This window comes from Orycteropus afer, unplaced genomic scaffold (assembly GCF_000298275.1).
Source record: "Orycteropus afer afer isolate SDZICR_OR568_19922 unplaced genomic scaffold, OryAfe1.0 scaffold00134, whole genome shotgun sequence".
NCBI classification, from domain to species: Eukaryota; Metazoa; Chordata; class Mammalia; order Tubulidentata; family Orycteropodidae; genus Orycteropus; species Orycteropus afer.
The window spans coordinates 4,709,753-4,732,987 of record NW_006921721.1 but is presented as its reverse complement, the minus strand read 5'-3'; the positions used below and the strand labels follow the sequence as shown (position 1 = coordinate 4,732,987).

The 23,235-nt window shown below is 46.0% G+C and overlaps 1 protein-coding gene across 1 annotated transcript in view; it reads left to right on the top strand.

Annotated features, from left to right (window-relative positions):
• The first annotated feature begins 2,418 nt into the window (after positions 1–2,418).
• DHRS12 (dehydrogenase/reductase 12) overlaps positions 2,419–23,235 on the top strand; it is an 87,445-nt gene continuing 66,628 nt past the window's right edge. The window contains 3 exon segments of the mRNA XM_007945248.1: positions 2,419–2,499; positions 7,968–8,076; positions 10,073–10,155. Of these exon segments, the coding sequence (XP_007943439.1) occupies positions 2,419–2,499; positions 7,968–8,076; positions 10,073–10,155 (273 nt within the window).

The window sequence follows — 23,235 nt, the reverse complement described above, 5'->3', positions numbered from 1 at the left end:
GTCTGGGCTCAGAATCATATGGCCTGGGCTCCACCATGTATTCACTGTGACCTCAGCCAACTTAATCAGCCCTTTAAGTCTCAGTTGGCTCATCTATAAAATGGGGCTAATAACAAGAACCACCTTGTGAGGATGGAGATCCCTGATGCCTGGCACCTCAGTGTGTATTACCCTAGAGCACAAAGGGAACCAGTGGCAGGACTGGTATCCAGATGAGCTGACTCTTACTTAAACTGGAGCCCTTTCCCATTAACCCCACACTGCCCTTTTTTTCTTTTTGTGTCTGTGTTATTTATCTTCAAGGGAGTGTAAAAGAATTGAGAGAAAGGGTGCCTTTTTAAAAAAACCACCTATGGAAGAGTGTATAAAGCTAAGTACTTCTTGTTGTTATTAGTTCCTGTCCAGTCAGTTGACTCATGGCAACACTATGGACAACAGAATGACACAATGGCTGGTCCTGTGCCGTCTTCACGCTGGTAGGTTTGAGTCCATTGTTGAGTGCCTTCCCACCTAGGGAGCTCATCTTACAGCACTATACTGAATAGTATTCTATTGTGATCCATAGGGTTTTTATTAGCCAATTTCTGGACACAGACTGCCAGCACTTTCTTCCTAGTCTGTTTTAGTCTGGTACCTAGTGGGTATTTGAGGCTAAACATCGTGTATATATTGAATGTTCACTGCATGTCTGTAGTGTAGTACGAACAAGGAATGAGAAAACAACTTAAGGAAGGAGATGATTTTTTTTATCACCTCTTATGAAGCCTAAGGCATTTGACTGCTAACCAGAAAGCTGGCAGTTCAAACCCACCAGACACTCCTCAGAAGGAAGGTTGGGCAATCTACTTCTGTAGAGATACCACCTCAGAAACCCAAGGAAGGGTCACTATGAGTCAGATCTGACTCGATGGCAGTGAGTTTGGTTTGGTTTGGTTTATGAAGCCAGGTATTTTGCTAAGCCTGCCTATGCCTAGCCTCACACAGCTAATTGAGAGACCTGGGTTTTCACCCACCCGTTTTCCTCAAGGTGCTGTGAAGTCTTCACTAGACTTTGTGGTTCAAAACTATTTCTCAAGCCCTCTGTGTAAGCAAAGGCATATTTCGTGAGGTGAGGTGAGGGATTTGGAGCAGACTAACACCTTTTCCATCACTGACACAAAGAAGAGAGTAGAAAGCACAGCTGTGGAAATCTGGGGATCTAAAATATTCTCCTAGCCAAACCCGACAGGCATTAAAAACCACACTAGGCTGGATGGTTTTACAAGATGCCACTGGGTTAAACTTCCTTTCATCACTCTGTCAGGAATAAGGACAATGCGGTGGAACCTCAGAGTCCTGTTCAGAGAAGCAAGCTGTCCTTCCGAAAAAAGTTATTCTGAAATGAAAGCATACCCACTGGGGGTGGAGCGGGGTGGACAGTGATCCTATATCCTGGGCAATGAGGCCATTAAATCATCAGGACTCAGCACATCTTACATAAGAGTGGCCCAGCCTCTGGGGGTGGGGGTGGGGGTAAACCAGTACAGAATGTAACCAAGTGACTGGTAAGGAAAACAGCAGGAAGGCCCATCTCTGATTAGGTGGTAGAGATGGGGGTCAGATGTGGGCAAGGGTGCATGAGGGCTGGGTGATTCCCAGAGAGGATTTGGAAGGAGGCCAGATGACCTGTTTGCCATCTAGGTCAGCACATCTATCACACTCTAATTTACACTGCTTATTTGGGCAAGGGGAGGGGGCTGACGGAGATTTGAGTGAGACACCAGGTCCCCTCTGGCACCGTCACTAGTTGCAGGACTAGAGGGAAAAGTCTGGACTTAGGAAACAGACCACTGGAGCCCCAGTTCTGCCTCTTGCCAGCTGTCACTTGTGATGTTATCATCTTGACTCATAGAACCTGACTGTGCTCTCCGCTGAGTTAGGGGGCATTAAGTGAAATAATGTGTGTAGGAACTTAGACAATGCTAGTTATCACAATAATCCTTACGAAAAAAATTATATGGAGAAATCTCTAAGCCTCATCTTCTTGGCTCACATGATTTTATGGGTCACCAAATTCTAGGAGGTGCATTTTGGTGCCATGTTTGCGTCCCCACCATACCCAGCGGACAGGTGTCCCCTAAACACGTACTGAACGCCCGATTTCCACCCCGAGGTGGCTATGTGGATCTCGAAGATCCACAGTAGGGCTGCATGCCCAAATCCTCAGAGACGTGCTCTCAAAAGCCGAGGTTGGGAGGCGTCCTCAGCTGCTGTGAAGACGGACCGGCTCGGAGACCCAGCCGCATTCTCCGTAAAGGAAAGACTTTGCAGGCCGGGACTCTTACATAACCCGGATGATGTAACCGCAGCGGCTCCCGATGGGCTGTGCCGGGGGAGGGAGTTCAGGATCGCGGGATTCCGCGTTCAGCGCGCCCCACCATGTCCCTCTACCGCACTGCCCAGGAGTTCGCCAAGGGGCTGCGCGAATACACCAAGGAAGACGGCCCGGCGGCTGAGGGTGCTGCTACTGGAGGGGTGGGTCGGACCCGCCAGGCTCTCAACTGGCTCCGGAGGCAGCGAGCAGTGTTGGCGGGAACCAGCCCGCGGGGTCACCAGCTCCCGCTATCCGACAATATCCTGTTAGTGTGGAGGAAGCCGCCCAGCTCTCGGCATTCCCACTCAGTGAGAAAGTCCGAGGGGCGGAGCTTGTGTCGGGGGCGGGGTTTAGCGTCCAGGCCCCGCCCAGGCAGGGCGGCTCGGGCGCCGCTCTCGGGCCGGAGTTAACTCTGGGAGGGGCAGAGCGTGTTCACTGGGGCCGGGTTTCATGGTGTTGCTTTCGGTGTCTGTCCCGCCAGTTCTAAATTAACAACCACTCCTTAGTACTTCTTGGGTGTGTTTATGTCCCACTAATAAAATGCGGCATTTGGACTGCAACCCGTGCTTCCCGCTAAAACATTCAGAGCCAGGGTTGATAGGGCCTGTGCGGGCTGTCCACCCTGTGTGCTCTTGGTCAATAGTCTGCCTGCCTTCTCATTGTGATTTTCAAGGGTAACACATTAAGGGGGAGAAGCCAGGGATGGCGGAAGCTGAGCCCACCAATTTTTGGTCTTTGAATTAATTTGGCTAAGATAGTGGTTCTGTACCCTATCGGTACATTAAAATCAGGGTGAAGATTTAAAAATACCAGTGCTCTGGTCCCACCCGCAGAGGTTCTGATTCAGTTTTTGGGCACTAGCCTGAGACTAGGAGCACTGGTGGCATAGTGCCTAAGGCACTTAACTGCTAATCAGAAGGCTACTGGTTCAAACCCACCAGCCACTCCTTGGAAGGAAGGTTGGGCAATCTACTTTTCTAGTGATGCTGCCTGGGAACCCCAAGGAGAGGTCCCTCCAACTCAGCAGTGAGAGAGAGCCAAAGACTGGCATTTTATTTTTTTAAAAAATCTCTCAGGTGATTCTCATATGCAGCCCAGCCATCTTCCAGAGACTTCTCCCTGCACTGTTCCTGAAGCAGTCTGCTAACAAAGGTTAGATGTCCGAGTCCACCCAGAGGCACTTTGGAAGAAAGGCCTGGCAATTTACTACCCCCCCAAAAAAAACAGCCACTGAAAACCCTGTGGAACACAGTTATACTCTGACACACATGAGGTTCCCATGGATTGGAGTCAACTTGATGGCGGCAGGTTTAAGGCAGCCTGGGCAGATTTTCATGACACAAGGAGTAATTCCTAGAGGAGGCAGCTGCTACTCCCTACTCTTCACCCCATATCTGTTTAGGAAAAACTACACAATGCCTTCAGAGCCTACTGATGCAAAGAAATGGTGGGAGGTGTACCCTCCGCCCCGTTCCACTGAAATTAGATGAATAAAATGTCAGCTCCATTTTTTTCAAAGGGGTGTCATTTGGCAGTGGCCTCTATTTCCTGGCCTCTTGCACAGAACTTTTTGTGATGAAGAGCTTGTATTAGCTTCCAGTACTGGGGAAAGCAGGATTGTAGAATCTCTCGCCAGACTCTTTCACCCTGATTTCTCTACCTTGATCCTGCTTTGAGGGAAGGTAGAAGTCAGGCCAGAGGCCTGAGACCACAGCAAATTGGAGGGCAAAGCTTAGGAAGGCCTCCCTATTGTTGTGCATTTAGTGAATCTGAGGAAGAGAGATGTTATTTTGATTCCAGTGTAAGAGCCTGTATTTTGGGTTTATAATGCTTTTTCTTGGCGCACAAGAATTTTCATAAAGCCTTCCTTGATTGGTCCTCTCCACTCCCACCCATCCACTACCATCAAGTCGATTTGCACTCATAGCAACCCTATACGACAGAGTAGAACTATCCCATAGAGTTTCCACAGCTGTAAATCTTTATGGAAACAGAGTACCTCATCTTTCTCCTGCTGAGCGGCTGGTAGGTTTGAACCACTGACCTTTTAGTTAGCAGCCCTATGCTTTAACCACAGCACCACCAGGCCTCTAGGCAGTATGAGCTAGTCACTGTTTCTTAAACTTGCCTGAGCATAAGAATTACCTGGGCAGTTTTAGCTGGTATGGGAGGGACCTAAGCAAATTTCATATTTGGTTTTGTGTGTGTGTGGGGAGGGGTGAGGAGAGAACATAGATCATTTGAGAGCTTGTCTCCTGGTGATTCTTATCAGGAGGTCTGGGAAACACTAAATACCAAGGTTCTGTCGAATTGAGAAAGCTGTTCTTTAAACAAGGCTTGTTGTTGTTGTTGTTATGTGCCCTCGAGTGGGACCCAACTCATAGTGACCCCTCCTTGGGTTTCTGAGGCGGTATCACTACGGAAGTAGATTGCCCAACCTTCCTTTCGAGGAGTGGCTGGTGGGAAACAAGGCTTATTGGGTGATTAATTTGCTAGCAGAGAAGTGAAGGGAAGGTTTTTAAAGACAGTTAGGAAACTGCTAATAAAGTTCTGAGTGATTGGTTAAGTGAGAAGTCTTTAATTTTGGGGGAAAGATAATTCATTGGTGACTATGGGATATTGGTTTCTTTATGGTTGGTTGGTTCTGGGTTGACTGGATCAGAAGGACTTTTAACTATCAAAGTGATATAAACCAGACTTCTGTGTCCTAATTAAACAAACAAATAAACAAACAAACAAAAAAACCCAAACTCACTGCCATCGAGTCAAACCTGACTCATAGCAACCCCTCCTTGGGTTTCCAAGGCGGTATCTCTATGGAAGTAGATTGCCCAGTCTTCCTTCTGAGGAGTGGCTAGTGAGTTCGAACTGCCAGCCTTCTGGTTAGCAGTCAAATGCCTTAGGCACTACGCTGCATTTCAAAAGTTTGTAGGTATGTTATCTCTTAAGAGAGGTCTGACCTTACCTAGGATACTTGGCATAAATTTTGTGCAGCTCTAAAAATAGCCCTGTGAAAATGTCCAAAGTTACTGTGAGATTAGCTGAAATTTGTGATATAAGTTTGAATGTTTAACAGCTCTCTTAGCTTAAATCAAAATGACCAGCAGTGCTTGTGAACTTGCAGATTGCTGGGCTCCCACCCAAAGTACTTGGGTGGAGAACTGGCATTTCTAGCAGGTTTCCAGGTAATGCTGTGTTGCTGCTTATCTGGGGATCAAGCTTTGAGAACCACTGATGGAGGAGAAAAGGTCCCTAGGAAGCACAGTTTGTGCTCAACTGTTTATTGGCAGTTCAAATCTACTAAGCAGTAGCATGGCAGAAAGTCCTGGCAATCTGCTTCCATAAAGATTGTTGTTGTGCCATTGAGTTAATTTCAACTCATGGTGACCCCATGATTACAGCCAAGAAAACCCTACGGAGCAGTTCCAGTCTGTAATGTGGGCTTGCCATGGGACAGAATCCAGGACCAGCAACAGTCAATTATAGTAGAAGGTGCCCCAGGCTGGTTGTTGACAGAATGGAAAAATCTCCTTTGGCTTTATCACCTGCTGTCTTGTGACCTTGGACAAGTCCTTTATGTCCCTGCTTCTGCTGCGACATTTGAAAATACAGGGACTGATATCAAGAAGTATGAAAATAAAATGCTTCCCAAAAACGGGGATAGGGTAGGATTTGTAAAAGCTTATTATTAATGACAGATTGGACCTGGATGAAATCCTTGCATTGAGGGCAAAGAGCCAAGGTGAAGGACAGAGGGAGGGTCTGATGTCGTGTAGCCCCAGGAAAGACACACCCTATGCCTGGCACTGCCCACTTGGCAGCACCCCCAGCCTGGAGCTTGGAAAGATCTAATCCACAGGAGCTGCCCTCAGCAAACAGTCTCTAATACGGATAACGTGGTAACCCAGAGGCCAATGTCACCTCTTTCTGGGTGTCACACAGAAAAGCCTCTCAGCTTCCTGCCTCTGGAGGAAGGGAATTTGAGGCGCCACTTTCCAGAGTGTTCTCAGTGGCTTGCTTTTTTTTTTTTTTTTTGGCTGCATGTGGTGTGGGGAGCTCCCTCGCTCCACACCAAAGCCTTCTCCCAGCCTAGACCCTTATTTCTCAACTCTGAGAACCTCTTTATGAGAAACCCCTATGTCTGCAAGAGAACCCTTTCAGAGTGATTCCAGGACCTCCAGTGTAGGGGACAGCAAATCCTCCAGCTCCCTCTTTGTTTTCAGTTTCAAATGCTCTCAAGCCTCTCCTGAGGTGAAAGGTTGTGGGGTCAGGGAAGAAGCTCAAATTGGAACATGGCTGGTATTATTGTCAGTATTATTAATGATACTAATGGTAACTATTTATTGAACTCTCAATATGTTCTGTGATAAATGCCAGACGCATTATCTCATTCAGGCTGTGCAAGAGGTAGCTCTTATCTCCTTTCTGCCGAGGAGGACATAGGAGATCAGAAAGGTTAAACCAACACAGGAAGTCACACAGCTATTAAGAGGCAGAGCCACGATTTAAACTCAGGTTGTTCCATCCAAAGCCTTTGTTTTGGTATTATTTTTGAGACAAACTTTCAAGAGGGCTTTGGAATAGTTAGAAGTCTTGCTTGCTTGGTCCACTGGAGCAAAAGTAATAGGAAGGCCATTCTCTGAGCTGCCCTGGACGTTAAGGCGAGTTACAGATGGTGGGGAGATGAACAGCTTTCTTACTCCCTTAAGCATGTCTGATGAGGCTGTGAGACAGCCGCAGAGACTGCCTCTGTGGAAATGATTTCCAAACCAAACCAAACTCATAAACATTCCTAGGGCTCTTCACCAGGTGTCCTGGGAGAGTAATTGGCAGTTGAACTGTACCAGGGTGTGGGGCTCAAGACCAACTGTTGGCAGTCTGTGTGTAAACAGGCCACGTGGGAGGGTTCTGGGCCTCTTGCAGAAACTTCAGGGGAAACAGCCGTGTTGTACATAATAGGGGAGAAACCACTCAGCTTTTTCTGTGAGAGATGTAGGCACTGAGGCCCTCCCCTGCTTGTATGGGGAGAACTTTGCCCTTGGGGCCTTCCTCTTGCTCAGCCCCCCAGCATTCTGCCTCAGCATCCTGACTTCCCTTCCTCAGCCAATTTCTTAACCAGTTAAGTAGCAATAAAAGAGGAATCCCTGCGTAGTACAAATGGTTAATTTGCTTGGCTGCTAACTGAGCAGTTGAAGATTCGAGTCCATCCAGAAGCGCCTTAGAAGCAAGGCCTGAGGATCTACTTCTGCAAAATCAGCCCTTGAAAACCCCACAGAGCACAGTTCTACTGTGACCCACAGGGGCTTCCATGAGTCGGCAACAAACAACAACAAAAAATATCAGAGGCAGTCAGAAAGGTAGTTTGGATGTCCCAAGATTGGAATGTCCAAATATTTTCAAAAGTTCAGGAAGATCATGGGCAGGAAAGACCAGGGAGGGAGGGATGGAGAGAGGCAGAGGAAGGAGGGAGTTGTGGAGCATGCTGGAAGAAGCCGAGAAAGCCCAGTACAGAATTGGGCTCTTTCTCCAAGGTAGTTCGTGTTCCCAGCTCATTGTGGTCACTGGTCCTGTGGGTCTGCTCTTTCAGGAGTGGCTATGAATGTTTGCATCTCAGGACTTCAGCCCCAACGACTTGGAGGTCCAAGTTCCTGGAGGAGCCTTCTTGATCACTGAAGGGAACAGTGGCATTGGGAAAACAACTGCCATTGAAATAGCCAAGAGAGGTGAGCAGCTCGCTAACCCATGGTCCCCTGAGCCCACAACTAGCTTGCCTGGTCCACTCGGGGAGAACACCCTGTGTCCCTGACAGGTCAAGAGGGGGCTGGCTAGCACAGCCAAGGGTACTGGACAGCAGTCCCTTGGTGATCACACAGGTGGCGGATTTCTGAGCTGTGCGTGTAGCTTCCAGTTAGAGGTGGAGAGAGTGAGTGACTGGAGAAGCCTTTCCTCAATATTTAATTAACTCACAGGAGAGCTTGGGTCTTGCCCACAATCCACAGTGCTTTCTGCTTAAAAACAGTGAAGGGCTATAGCCAACCCTGGGCATCAGACTCACCAGTGGAAATAAAATATGGATACTTGGTCCCTAGCTCAGGTCCCTGGGTGGTGCAAACAGTTTGTACTGGACTACTAAGTGAAAGGTTGATGGTTCAAACTCACTCAGCGTCTCCACAGGAGAAAAGCGTGGAGATCTGATGCCATAAAGATTACAGCCAAGGAGACCGTATGGAGCTCAGTCCTGCTCTGTAATACATTGGGTCATCATGAGTTGGGATTGACTCAGTGTAATGGGTTTTTTTTTTTTTTTTTTTGGTCTCTAGCCCATGTCTTCTCAATGAGAATCTTAGAGGAGCTTGGAAGTCCACCAAAATCTGGATGTGGACCCTCTTTAGGAACCAGTGCCCCATAATGGTGAGGGAGTCATTGGGAAAATGACAGTGATAATGGCTGCACAACACGATGAATATAACCCGTGTCACTGAATTATATGTGTAGAAATAGTTGAACTGGCTAAAAACAAACAAAAAAAAGTGTGAGATAGAGAGTGAGCCAGTGCCCCAGAGAATAACTGAAAAGACTTGAGGGGTAAAGAGTGAAGTACAGGGGTGGACCTTGAACTTCCGACCTCCATGCTGGGTCCAGCCTCCAGGGTTAGAGCAGCATGACTGGCCTCAAACTCACCTTCCCTAACCTTGACACTCAGAGGCTCTCCAGGTGCCTGTAAATTGTTCAATCAATACAAATCTTCCTCTGGGTAAATGTCAGGATTTCCTGTACAATCAACTGCCCCAGTCACCAAGTGGCAATGGGGTGGCTAAAACAGTTAGCCCTGTCTCTCAGGAGCCTCCTCGGTAGGAATAACTGAATTTCCAGCAGAGGTTGGGGAAATAGGTGGGGAATTTATCACTTTTCAAGATACTCAAGATGTATTTTTCCCTCCTTTAAAACCAATTTTGGCCTTTCCGGGGGAATATTGCACTATTTGGAACTTTATTTAATTATGTGCCGAGTCAAGGAAGGATTAACTGCATCTTAGCACTGGGGAAGCACTCTCAGCTGTGGTAGGGAGGAGACTGAGAGGCTGGGTGTGTGGGTACCCAGCAGCCTCCCATGGAACTGACCCCATTTAATCAAGCAGGCTATTTTAAGTGAAGAAAGCCAACTGGTAATGATTACTTCTGAACCGCTGCAGCCAAGGCATTCCCCTTTAAATAAACCTTGATTGATGATGGGCTGGCATCCGCTGGACCAGTATGCATGCCATTTATGGATTCAGCCTTTCAATAACTATTCATTGCGTCCCTGCTACAAGCTAGGTCAGCGGTTCTCAACTTGGGCTGCACAATAGAATCACCTGGGAGCCTTTAAAAATACCCATGTCTGGGCGCATCAACTGTCTCTTCAAAAGCTTCCCAGGTGGTTTACAGTGCAGCTGGGCCTGGGAACCCCATGCTGGGGATGCAGGGGCGACCTAGACCACACTTCTCCCCTTGCTTAGAGATCCTGCACAGAGCAGGGCCGGCTTCCAGATGCGCCATCAGCGCAGCCAGCAGGTTGCACACCCCCTCACTTTTACCCTAGCTGCTTTCCCTGTCTAGGTTTTCCAGAACCGTCTAAGTTTCATGGGGAGTCCATATGGTTTCATTTTTTTTCTTTTGGAAAAGCTGGTTTCCATGGCTAGCACTCTAACTCATGAGTGGTTTCGCTGAATTCCACCAGGTGGCACAGTTCACCTGGTTTGCCGACATGGAGACCCAGCGGAAGGTGCCAAAAGTGAGATCATCCGAGACAGCGGTAACCAGGTGAGCGCTACCTTCGCCCCTCCTGCTGGGGATTGATTCCTAGCCTCCCGGGTCAGCTGCGAGAGAGCTGGGCTCTTTCACGCATTCTCTGGGTTGGCGATGACCTGTGTTTGTGCTTCCGCTTCAGAAGCGACCTCAACTAACCGAAGAGCTGTAGCCCTGCTTTTGAACGGCTGACTTTGACCGCACATTCTATGGCTGCTGCGAAGCCGACAGGGGCCACCCTTGCTGCAAGCCATTACCATTAGAAATCGCGCAGCTGGGTTTTCCCAGAGGACGCTGGGGTCCCGTGCCACGGGCAGGACACCCCCAAAGGGACCATGTCAGCGCAGCACGCTGAGGGGGAACTCAACCCCCACCTCAGCCCTAAACTAACCCAGTGGGCTTTCAGTAAAGGGCAAACACAAACAGCATTTGGATCTTAATGAGAGCCACTTTCTAACAAGAGATATTAGATCTTACAATTTACGGTCTTCCTCTTCTGAGAGGTAGAATTGGGATCTGCTACGTAATTTGGGAGCTCTGGTAGCATAGTGGCTAAGACACTTGCCTGCTAACCAGACGGCTGGTGGTTCAAACCCACCAGCCACTCCTCGGAAGGAAGGTTGGGCAATCCTACTTCCGTAGTGATACTGCCTCGGAAACCCAAGGAGGGGTCGCTATGAGTCGGGGCCGACTCCACGGCACATAACAACAACAACAACAACGTAATTTGGCATTTGGCTGCTAACCAAAAGGTCAGTGGTTGGAGCCCACCACCTGCCTATTCCTTGGAAGAAAGATGGGGCAATCTACTTCCATAAAGAATTACAACCTTGGAAACCCATGGGGGTCACTGAGTCAGAGTCGACACTATGGCAGTGAGTTTGTTTGTTTTTTAAGTGCAAAATAGGAGTCCCTGGGTGGTGCACAGGTTAATGTACTTGGCTGGCAACCAAAAGGTTGGTGGTTCAAGGCCACTCAGAGGTGCCTTGGAAGAAAGACCTGGTGGTCTACTTCCAAAAAATTAGCCGTTAAAAACTGTGGAGCACAGTTCTACTCTGATACACATGGGTTGCCATGAGTTGGAATTGACTCAGCAGCAACCAGTTAGTGTGAAATGAAGAGGCAATGGTGGTTAATGGTAGAATCCTTGCCTTCCATGTAGGGTTCAATATGCAGCCATTCACCTCATGTGCAGGCACCAGCTGTCTGTCAGTGGAAGCTTACCTGTCATTATGATGCTGAACAGGTTTCAGCAGACTAGGAAGAAAGGCCTGGTGGTCTATTTCCAAAAATCAGCTAGTGAAAACCCTATGGGTCACAACAGTTCTGGCAGCAACAAATCATGGGGATCGTGCTGGACTGGCAAGTGTTTCCGTTCCTTGTGCACGTGGTTGCCATGAGTTGAGGATGGCAGCTGACAGCAACAGTAGAAAGTACAAAATTAAACTGCAGGGCCTCTTGGGTAAAAATTATCAAGAATTTCAAGATGGCAAGAGCAGAGCATTAAACCAAGTGCAGGGCCCTTCTAGTGCAACTTTATAGACCAGGCACCCTAAACATCCTCTGGGAGGTGGAGAGAAAGGACCCCTGGGAATGGCCCTCAGTTGACCCAGGGCTGCTCAGAAGCCAGCACGAAAGATCATGCTCCTTCCATTCCCACTGGGAGTTTCCTTCTCTCTCTGGGCACAACTGCAGGGCCTGTGGGAGGGTGGTGGGGGAGAAGTTAGCACACCCCATTCCTCAAGCTTGGATTGTGGTCAAAGAGAAAATGTCACAATCTAGAATATTTTGCATCTGCTCAAGAAGGTTGTTGTTATTTTTTAAAATAACATTATCAAAGCAAGTGGATGTTTCCCATTCTCACAAGATGTCTGTAGTCTCATGCCATCAGATGCTTTACAAAGGCTTAGTGCTGGCAGCCAGTGTGAGGGTCTCTAAATCTTCCTCTAATATCTGCAAGTGCCTGTGCGATCTACGGTTTGCAGTTCTTGAGATGGAAAGCTGGCTGGCTGCCTGCTGATAACTTTTAGTTGTGCTGCTGCAGGATGCAACAGGAATACTAATCTCAGGCCACGCAGAGGAGGATTTGCCTGGATTCTAGCCTGCTGTGCTTTGGGCCACACATTTTTAAAAGTGGATTTATCATGAAAAGGATGAAAATATCGCTCTGTTTATAAGACTGAGCCATATGTATAGCCAAGTCCACCATCTTTGAGAGGGAGAGAGAGCTGAAGGGGCACTTGGGTGGTACAAATAGTTGATGCTCTCAGCTGCTAACTGAAAGGTGGACAGTTCTAATCTACCCAGAGTTTCCTCAGAAGAAAGGCCTGGTGATCTACTTCCAAAAATAATCAGCCATTGAAAACCCTGTGGAGCACAGTTCTACTCTGACACGCATGGGGTCACCATGGGTCGGAAACAACTCGATGGCAACTCATTTTGTAGAACTGAAAGGAAGGCAGGCAGGGTTCCTGGGATGGGAAGAGACTGAGTCCCACCCCTTCTACCCCCCACCCCACACCCATACTAAAGGTATGTTTAAACAGACACGTGGGAAACTCACATACATTTTGTGTTTATAAATGGCCCCCAGTACTCAAGCTCAGTGGGCCCAGGACTGAGAGTGCCTGTCTGTCCATACATGTGGGAGTATTTCCTGACTTTGGTTTTTTTTTTTTTTTTTAATTTTTATTGTGATTTGGGTGAAAGTTTATAGAGCAAATTCACTTTCCATACAGCAGCTCACATACACTTTGTCTCATGTCATTGAATACAATTTCCCACAATGTAACAGCTCCCCTCCCACTTCCTCCCCATAGTTACCTCTTCCCTGTGTCCTTCTCTCCATGCACTCCTGCCCCCCCACAACTGTCTACCTGTACATACACAGCCCTTCTATTCTCCCGTGATTGATCTCTCCAAGGGGTGTATCTACCTCATAGGCCTGTCTTTTGTTTGGCTGGAAGCCATAGGAGTGTGTTCAGTTCCAGACCTGAAGGGCAGCTAGTGGCCATAGTCTCAGGGGTTCCACCAGGCTCTATCAGACCAGCAAACCTGGTCCCCCCCCTTTTTTTTTTAATGAATTTGAGTTTTGTTCCACATTGTTCTCGCACTCTATGCAGGATCTCCTACATAGATCCCCTCTCCAAGTGGTTGACGGTGGTAGCCAGGTACCATCTAGTTCTTCTGGTTTCATAGTTGTGTAGGCTGAGGATTACATGGTGTACCAGTCTCTTGGAGTAAGTTTTTCCATGCATCTTTGGTTTTCTTCATTCTTCTTTGCTCTGGACAAGGAGAGACCCATCGTTTTACCTAGATGGCCGTTTGCAAGCTTTTAAGATCCCATCCTGACACTGTCTTTTGCAGACTCTGCCAGGGACCAGCTGCTCAGCTGTTTTTGAAGGGTACCACTCCCACAGCTTTATCTAGCCTGCTGTTCCTAGGCAGTGGACACACAGATTAGCATGGCGTACTGGGAGGACCTGAGCTTTGATTTCTCCTGATTCTGTACTCACTCGCCCTATGAGTGTGAGCAAAGCCCTTCACTTCTTTGACCCTCAGTTTCCTCATTTGAAAAATAGGGGTGTGTTAAGGATCAAATTGAAGTCTTGCCCCACCCCCAACTCTGGATATGAGCCTGTTTGGAAATAGAGTTTTTCTTTTGTTATGTTAATGAGGCCATTAGGGTGGGTCCTAGAAGTAATCCCTTCTGAGTTCTAAAAAGCGCAGAGTAGATACAGAGGCAACACAGGGAAAGACAGGCAGGCACCCAGGAACTCCCAGAGGTCCCACAAGGAAGGACCTCCCCCAGAGCCATGCCCTGAATTTGGACTTCTTACCTCCTACACGGTGAGAAAATAAATTTTTGTTCTTTAAAGCCATCTGCTTGTGGTAATTTTTGTCATAGCAGCACTAGGTAATTAAGGCAGGATGATACTAGTTTGGTTTTTTAACATGTATTTGCATGTGAACCATTTGTCCAGCAGTATGCAAGAAGGTAGAGAGAGACTGAGGTGAGAGACACAGCCTCTATTCTCACCAAGTTTACAGTGGTGTTGGGGGTACAAGCAATGAAACATACCATGTCAATGAAGCTGTGTGTCTGCCCTGGTCCTACCTGCTCCTCTCTGTATCACAGTGTGGCGGGGGAGTAGATGGTGTGGACTCTTGCAGGATGTGTTTGTCAGCTAGCTTCTGGCTGGGTTTAGCCAATGAGAGGTATCAGAAGAAGATTGATAGGTGGGAAGAAGGGCTATTTTGCTTCTCTGGTAATGGCTGAATCCCCTCTGTGGTTCTACCTTCTAGCCAGTGACCCTAGCTTCTGGGCTCCTCCCTTTGGTCCTGAGACTATGGCTGGTAGTAGCTTCCTGTTGTAGCTAACCTCTGGGTTACTACCATTGCCCATTCAGTTGTTACCTTCCTTCTTTTCCTGGGTAACCAATCCCTGCATTCAATTCTCTCTGTTGAAAGTGGTTTCTGTTACCTTGCCTGAAATAGCAGGATAGGGGCCATAACACAGGAAGTTCAGGGTATCATAAGAACATATACCTTTCATTTAGTAGGAGCTGACCAAACCAAACTCACCACTATTGAGTCAATTCTGACTCATAGTGACCCTCATAGGGTTTCCAAGAGTGTAAATCTTTGCAGAAGCAGACAGCCTCATCTTTCTTCCATGGAGTGGCTGGTGGGTTCAAACCACTAACCTTTTTTAGCAGCCAGATGTCTTAACCACTGCACTACCAGAACTCCTTTTAATAGGAGCAGCTATTATTATAATAATAATTGGTCTTATTGTTTATACAAATATCATTATCACTTCCAACTTCACATTCTCCATTTCAAGTTCCCTAGATCTCTCATTAATAAATGCTTGCTGTTGTTAGCTGTCATCAAGCTGGCCCCTGACTCGCAGTGACCCTTTGTACAATGAAAGTAAACACTTCCTGGTCCTGCACCATCCCCATGATTGTTGCAGATCGGACTGTTATGATCCATACGGTTTTCACTGGCTGATTTTGGGAAGTAGATCACCAGGCCCTTCTTTCTAGTCTGTCTCGGTCTAGAAGCTCTGATGAACCTGCTCAGCATCATAGCAACACACAAGCTTCCACTGACAGGTGGGTGGTGGTTGTGCATGAGGTGCATTGGCTGGGACTCAAACCCTGGCCTCCTGCATGAAAGGGGAGAACGCTACCATTGAACCACACTGTTGCATGAGTTGCTGGGAAGCCTACAGGCCCCCAGAACCAGAAGAAATGTATGCAGAGCTGTGAGGATGGTGGAGGGGCAGCCCTGCTGCATGTTGGTTGGAGATCAAAGAGTCAAGAGAGCAGGAAGGTCCAGACAGGTGTCCAGCAGGCCAGCTGAGTCAGATAAGCATGGACAACCTGTGCACCAGGTAAGGTAAGCCCATGTGGGAATCTGAGCTTCCTGTACACACTGCTATGGAGAGATGAATATGCCAAGGTGATCTTTCTGGAGAAGTTGTGTCTGGCCTCAAGCCTGGAGAAAGGCATGCTTATTATCATAGAGCAACTCCCTACTCACCTCTCACTCTCTGGCATAATATTCTCAACGGGCCTCAGAAAGAAAACCAGACGGTCCCTCCTTCTTAAGTTCTGGTTGCAATTCGCTACCATTTTGCTGTTTGGGTAGAAGGACACCAGACTTTCGTTTGGCAGTTATCTCCCTGGACAACATTTTAAAAATACGCTTTGAATTTTAGAATAGTTTTTTGTTTGTTGCCACTGAGTCAGTTCTGACTCATGGCATCCCCATATGTGCAGAGCAGAATTGCTCCAAAGGGCACCAGGCTTGTCTTCCAGAGCACCTCTGGGTGGGTTTGATCTGCCAGCTTTTTGGCTAGTCATCAAGCACTTAACCTTTTGTGCCAACCAGGCACCATAGACCATCAGGAGCTCTGGTGGTGTAGTGGGTAAGGCATTTGGCTGCTAACTGGAAGGTCAGTGGTTCAAATCCACCAGCCACTCTGTGGAAGGAGGATGGGGCAGTCTACTTCCATAAAGATTTACAGCCCTGGAAACCCAGTGGAGGGCGCTATGAATCAGAATTGACCATAGACCATAGTGCCTAGTTATTCAGTCAAACAGTAATCTAGGTCTTGCAGTGAAGATGTAGATGTGATCGACATCTGTAATTGGTTGACTTTAAGAAAGGGAGAAGTTTTAGATGCACAGAAAAGTTGTGAAAACAGTACAAAGAGTTCCCATATGCCCCACACCCAGTTTCCCCATTGTTAACTCTTACATTAGTATGGTACATTTGTCACAGCTAATGAATTGGCGTAGTATTATGAACTAAAGTCCATGCTTTGTTCCGATGTCCTTAGTTTTTACCTAATGCCCCTTTCTCTGTTCCAGGACACCACATTCGAAGTCATGCCTCCTTAGGCTCCTATTGGCTATGACGATTTCCCAGACTTTCCTGTTTTTTTTTTTTTTTTAATCACTTTATGCAGTTTTAAGGAATACTGGTCAAGTATTTTATTTTGTAGACTGTCCCTTGATTGAAATTTGTCTGTTGTCTTAGGAGTAGACTGGGGCTATGGGTTTTGGGGAGAAAGATCACTGAGGCACTGTGCCTTTTAACTCCTGCCCCACCCCTGATGTGGCTGGAAGGTGCTGCAGGTACTCTATGACTTATAGCGATTGACTCCATCAACATTGAAACATCAGGATAAAATAATAGGGCTTTCTGGGCCCAGCTCCCCAGGTCAAGGTGGGTTTCTAGCTTCTTGAGAATCACTGGCTTAGCTTCCCAAGCTAATATAAAATATGACCTCATTCCTACACAGTAATTTCTACATCTGAGAGCAGGTTTGTGCACCGTTTCCCATTTGCTCAGCAATGGGACTCACCTTCTGACATGGGCAGAGCGGTTCTCATGATGTCAGCTCATGACTCCTAGGCCACACAGCAGCCAGAGGGTGGAAAGAATCGCAATTGTGTTTTGTTCAATTTCAGCAATGATGTTTGTGTCCTAAGACTTAAAGGTGTGTGCAGAGTTGACCCAGTGGGTTCCAGTGGCTCACATGGCCTTTTCATCGTGTACAACAGCAGATGGGAATTTTGACACACATGTACTTGTTCCTGGTTCCCTCCTTCCCTGGCTATTGTATACTGCTGGCCTCTCTTTCTGGCTTCCTGTTTTCTCCAAGTAGGTCCCTAGGTGGCGCCAACGGTTTGCACTCTGCTGCCAATGTAAAGGCTGGTGGTTAGAACCAACCCAGAGGCACCATGGAAGATAGCCCTGGTCTGCTGTGGTAAAGATCACAGCCAAGAAAACCCTGTGGAGCCTGTCTACTCTGTAACACGTGGAGTCACCTCGAGCCAGAATCAACTCAGTGGCAACAGGCTTATTTTCTCCCAGAGGGAGAGAGGTGGTTTCCTTAGCCATTTTAGTGTGCTTCATTTCACCAGGCTCTATGATTTTTGTGTAGAATCTTTTCCCTGCTGTTGCCTTCTTTTATTTCTAAGACACCTCAGATGCTTCCTGATACTCAAGGACGTTGTGCAATGCTCACAGCAGAAGTGATTTTAATTCACTTGATTTTTTTTTTTTTTTTATCCTGGATTTTATCCTGTGTAGCACTATTGGGTGGGAGGGAGTGTCAGGGTGGTTTCAGAGAAGGTCCTAGAATCAAAGGATTAGGTGTCTAGACTTAGTTTGCGGTGTCAGTACAGGCATGTGGCTGAGCCAGGTGTGAATCACAGCTGTGTGTCTGCTCTGGTGGGATGAGGGCCTTCACAGACTTTTTTTTTTTTTTTAAGAACATAGTCCTGTCCAGACAATACTTTTCCTATTCTTTGAAGGTAGAGGAATATTAACTTGTGCCAGACATAAGCTGAGTATGGCATATAAGCGGACACAGACCTTCTGAGTCATGCCAATGGGAGATTGCTTCTGTTTTTGCCTTCTCTGAGCCTTTCCCTTAGGGTGAGAAAATAATAGGTTCAGTAGAAAGAAGTTCTGACAACAGCCATGGGTCCTACAGCTCAATTAATGGTATCTTTAACTGAGACTCTGGTGGTATAGGGTTTAAGGCACTTGACTGCTAACCAGAAGGCTGGCATTTCAAACTCACCAGCCACTCCTCGGAAGGAAGGTTGGGCAATCTACTTCTGTGGAGATACTGCCTGGGAAACCCAAGGAGAGGTTGACTCGACAGCAGTGAGTTTGGTTTTGTTTTGTTTTTTTATCTGAGACAGAGTCCTTGATTGGTGCAAACGGTTAACATGCTTGACTGCTAACTAAAAGGCCAGAAGTTTGAGTCCACCCAGAGGCCCCTTGGAGGAAAGGCCTGGTGATCTACTTCCGAAAAATCAGCCATTGACAACACTATGGAGCACAGCTCTACCCTGAGCCACATGGGATTGCCATGAGTTGGAATCAACTTAATGCAACTGTTTTGTTTTAACCTGAGACATGGGGAAACTGAGGCAGCACACTGATGTTCTGTGCTTTATCAAAATAATTGTGACAGTTGCTTAGTTCCTTATTTGCCACTCAGCATCCAGGTCTCTGTAGCAGCAGGAATTTCTGCCGTGGATTGGTGATAAGTCACGGACATCTGCTGGGGCTCAGAGGGGATACCCTTGCATCCACTGGTTGCTTAGAGTACAACTTTGGATTCACACGCTGCGAATGTTGTTGTTAGGTGCTGTCAGGTTGGTTCCAATTCATAGTGACTCTGTGTACAACAGAACAAAACACTACCCGGTCCTGCATTATCCTCCCCATTGTTGCTATACTTTAGCTTGTTGTAGCCCATTGTCAATCCATCTTGTTGAGGGTCTTCCTCTTTTTCACTGACCCTCTGCTTTTCTTAGCATGATGTCCTTCTCCAGGGGCTGATCCCTCCTGATAACAGGACCAAGATACATGAGACAGTCTCACCATCCTCTTTTGTAAGGAGCATCCAGCTGTACTTCTTTTAAGACAGATTTTGTTCTTCTGGCAGTCCATAGTATATTCAATATTCTTTGCCAACACCATCATTCAAAGGCATCAATTCTTCTCAGTCTTCTTCATTCATCATCCACCTTTCACATGCATACAAGGCAACTGAAAATATCATGGTTTGGGTCAGGCTCACTTTAGTCCTCAAAGTGCTATCTTTGCTTTTGAACACTTTAAAGAGGTCTTTTGCAGCAGATTTGCCAAATATATTCATATGCCTACAAGGAAGACAAGTTAAAACAACTATTATTCAAATTTATACATCAACCACTCATTTCTTGACTGCTGTTTCCACAGGCATTGATTATGGATCCAAGTAAAAAGAAATCCTTGACAATTTCAATCTTTTCTCTATTTGTCATGATGTTGCTTATTGGTCCAGTTGTGAGGATTTTTGTTTTCTTTATGTTGAGGTGTGATACATATTGGAGGCTGTAGTCTTTGATCTTCATCAGTAAATGCTTCAAGTCCTCTTCAATTTCCAAGGGTGTGTCATCTGCATATCATATATTGTTAATGGTTCTTCTTCTAATCCTAATGCCCTATTCTTCTTCAGATATTCCAGCTTTTTGTATTATTTGCACAGCATGCTAACTTAATAAGTATGGTGAGAGGATACAACCCTGACATTTTAAACTGTGTAGTATCCCCAGTCTTAGGCTGGATTCTCTATAGAGAAGAAAAAGCAATGAAGTGTGTATATGTATATATATATATATATATATATATATATATATATATATATATATATATATATTAGAGAAAAAAATAATTATCTCAATGAAATGGCTCATGCAGTTGTAGAGGCTGGTAAGTCCCAAGTCCATGGGTCAGATATCAAACTTCTCCTGACTCACATAGCTGCACCAGCTGATGAACCCAAAATCAGCAGGCCATGCAGCAGGCTGCTGGCTTTAGAGGCTGACTAATCCAAGTGGCAGATTGTTGGCTCACAGACTGCAAAGGCAACAATTCCAAGATCAACAGGCAACACAGCAGGCCAGTGGTTCAAGTCCAGGAACAGAGATGATGATGAGCCAGATGTAGGATCCAGATCCAGCAGAAAGCCAAAGATCTTTCCCAGGATGTCCACATATATATTTGAAGCAGGCCATACCTCTGAGAAAACTTCTTTTCAACTGATTGGCTGCTCATAGCAGATCTCATCATGGAAGTGATCACATTATATCAGATCTCATTATGGGGAATAACTATACTGCTAAACCACTTAGAGGGAACTCTGGTAGGGTAGTGCCTACAGCACTTAACTGCTAACCAGAAGGCTGGCCGTTCAAACCCACCAGCCACTCCTCGGAAGGAAGGTTGGGCAATCTACTTCCCTAGTGATACTGCCTGGGAGACCCAAGGAGGGGTTGCTATGAGTTGAGTCCAACTAGACAGCCCATAACAACAACAAACCACTTAGAATCATGGCCCAGCCAAGATGACATGCAACCTTAACTATCACAGTCCTCTTGTTCTGTTTGAACTACTTGGTCTATGTACAGGTTCTACATGAGCACAATTAAGTGTTCTGGAATTTCCATGTTCTTCTCAATGTTATCCATAATTTGTTATGATCCACACAGTTGAATGCCTTTGCATAGTCAATAATACACAGATAAACATCTTTCTCTGATTTCAGCCAAGATCCATCTGACATCAGCAGTAACATTGCTCATTCCATGTCTTCTGAACTAGCTTGAATTTCTGGCAGTTCCCTATTGATATACTATTGCTATATTTGTAATTTTCTACAGCAATGTTTTACTCCCATGTGATATTAATGATATTTTCCAATAATTTCCACATTCTGTTGGATCATCTTTCTTTGGAATGGATACATGTATGTATCCATTTCAAAAAAAAATGCCTGTCAAATAGCCAGGAAGCTGTCTTCAAATTTCTTGGCATAGATGAGTGAGTGCTTCCTATGCTACATCCATTTGTTGAAACATCTCTATTGGTATTCTCTCAATTCCTGTTGTTGTTAGGTGCTGTGGAGTTGGTTCCAACTTATAGTAACTAAACTGATGACTGAAAAAAGCACTGCCTGGTCCTGCGCATCCTCACAATTGTTGCTTTGCTTCCATTCCAAGAGCTTTGTTTCTCACTAATGCAGCTTGGACTTTTTCCTTCAATACCATTAGTTCTTGATCATCTGCTCCCTCATGAAATGGTTGAACATTGACCAATTCTTTTTGGTACATTGACTCTATCTATTCCTTCCATATTCTTTTGATGGTTCCTGCATCTTTCAATATTTTGCCCCTAGAATCCTTCACTATTGCAACTCAGGGTTTGATTTTCTTTTCTCAGTTTTTCAGCTTGAGAAATGCCAAGCGTATTCTTCCCTTTTGGTTTTCTAACTCCAGGTTTTTGCACATTTCATTATAATACTTTACTTTGTTCTCTCCAGCTGCCCTCTGATATCTTCTGTTCAGCTCTTTTATTTTATCATTTCTTCCATTTGCTTTAGCTGCTCTCCATACAAGAGGAAATTTCAGAGTCTCTTCTGACATCCATTTTGGTCTCTTTTTCTTTTCTGTCTTTATAATGACCTTTTGCTTTCTTCTTACATAACGTCCTTGATGTCATCCCACAACTCATCTGATCTTTAGTTATTGGTGTTCAGTGCATCAAATCTATTCTTGTGGGATGTACTCAAGGTTGTACTTTGGCTCTCATGAGTTTGTTTTAATTTTCTTCAGCTTCAGGTTAAACTTGCAAATGAGCAAATGGTGGTCTGTACCACAGTTGGCTCCTGGCTTTGTTCTAACTGGTGATATTCTCCATCCATTCTCCATCATCTTTCCACAGATGTAGTTGATTTGATTCCTATGTATTCTACCTGGTGAGGTCCATGTGTATGGTCATTGTTTTAGTTGTTGAGAAAATGTATTTCCAATGAATATGTTGTTGGTCTTTCACAGTTCTCTTATGCAGTTTCCTGCTTCAGTTCTATCACCAAGGCCATATTTTTTAACTGGTGATACTTCTTTGTTTCGGACTTTTGCATCCCAATCCCCGGTAATTATCAATGCATCTGATTCCATGTTTGGCCAATTTCAGACTGCAGAAGTTGGGAAAACTTTCAGTTTCTTCATCTTTGCCATTAGTGGCTGGTGCATAAATTTGAATAATAGTCATATTAACTTCCTTATAGCCATATGATTGAAGGAAGGTTAGGCAATCTACTTCCATAGTGATACTGCCTCGGAAACCCAAGGAGGAGTCGATATGAGTCAGATCTGACTCGACAGCAGTGAATTTGGTATAGGAATATGGATATTATCCTATCACTGACAGCATTGTACTTCAGGATAGGTCTTTTTTTTAAAAAAAATTGTGATTTGGGTAAAGACTTACAGAGCAAATTCTCTCCCCATACAGCAGTTCACATACACTTTGTCCCATGTCATTGACCACAGCTTACCACAATGCAACAGCTCCCCTCTTACTTCCTCCCCATAGTTACCTCTTCCCAGTGTCCATCCCTCTATATACTCCTGCCCCCTGAGCTATCTCCCTGTGCATAAGCAGCCCCTCTTTCTCCCATGATTGTTCTCTCCAAGGAGTGTATCTACTTGAGGCAAATGTTTAACTCATATGCCTGTATTTTGCCTGGCTGGAAACCACAGATGTGGGTTCAATTCCAGACCTGAAGGGCAGCTAGGAGCCATAGTCTCAGAAGTTCCACCAGGCTCTATCAGACCAGCAAACCTGGTCCCCCACTTTTCCTTTTCCCCTCCAAATGATTTTGAGTTTTGTTCCACATTGTTCTCCTTCTCTAACAAGGATTTCCTGCATAGATCCCTGCCCAAGTGGATGACAGTGGTAGCTGGGCACCATCTAGTTCTTCTGGTCTCATAGTTGTATAGGCTACAGAGCGAATGGTGTACCAGTCGCTAGGACTAATTGTTTCCATGAATTTTGGTTTTCTTCATTCTTCTTTGCTCTGGATGAGGAGAGACCCATCGTTGCGTCTAGATTGTAGCTTGCTAGCTTTTAAGATCCCAGTCGCTACTCGCCAAAGTAGGAGGTGGAACAATGTTTTGTATAGTATGTTATGCCAATTGAGCTTGATGTCCCCTGTGACTATGGTCCCAAGCC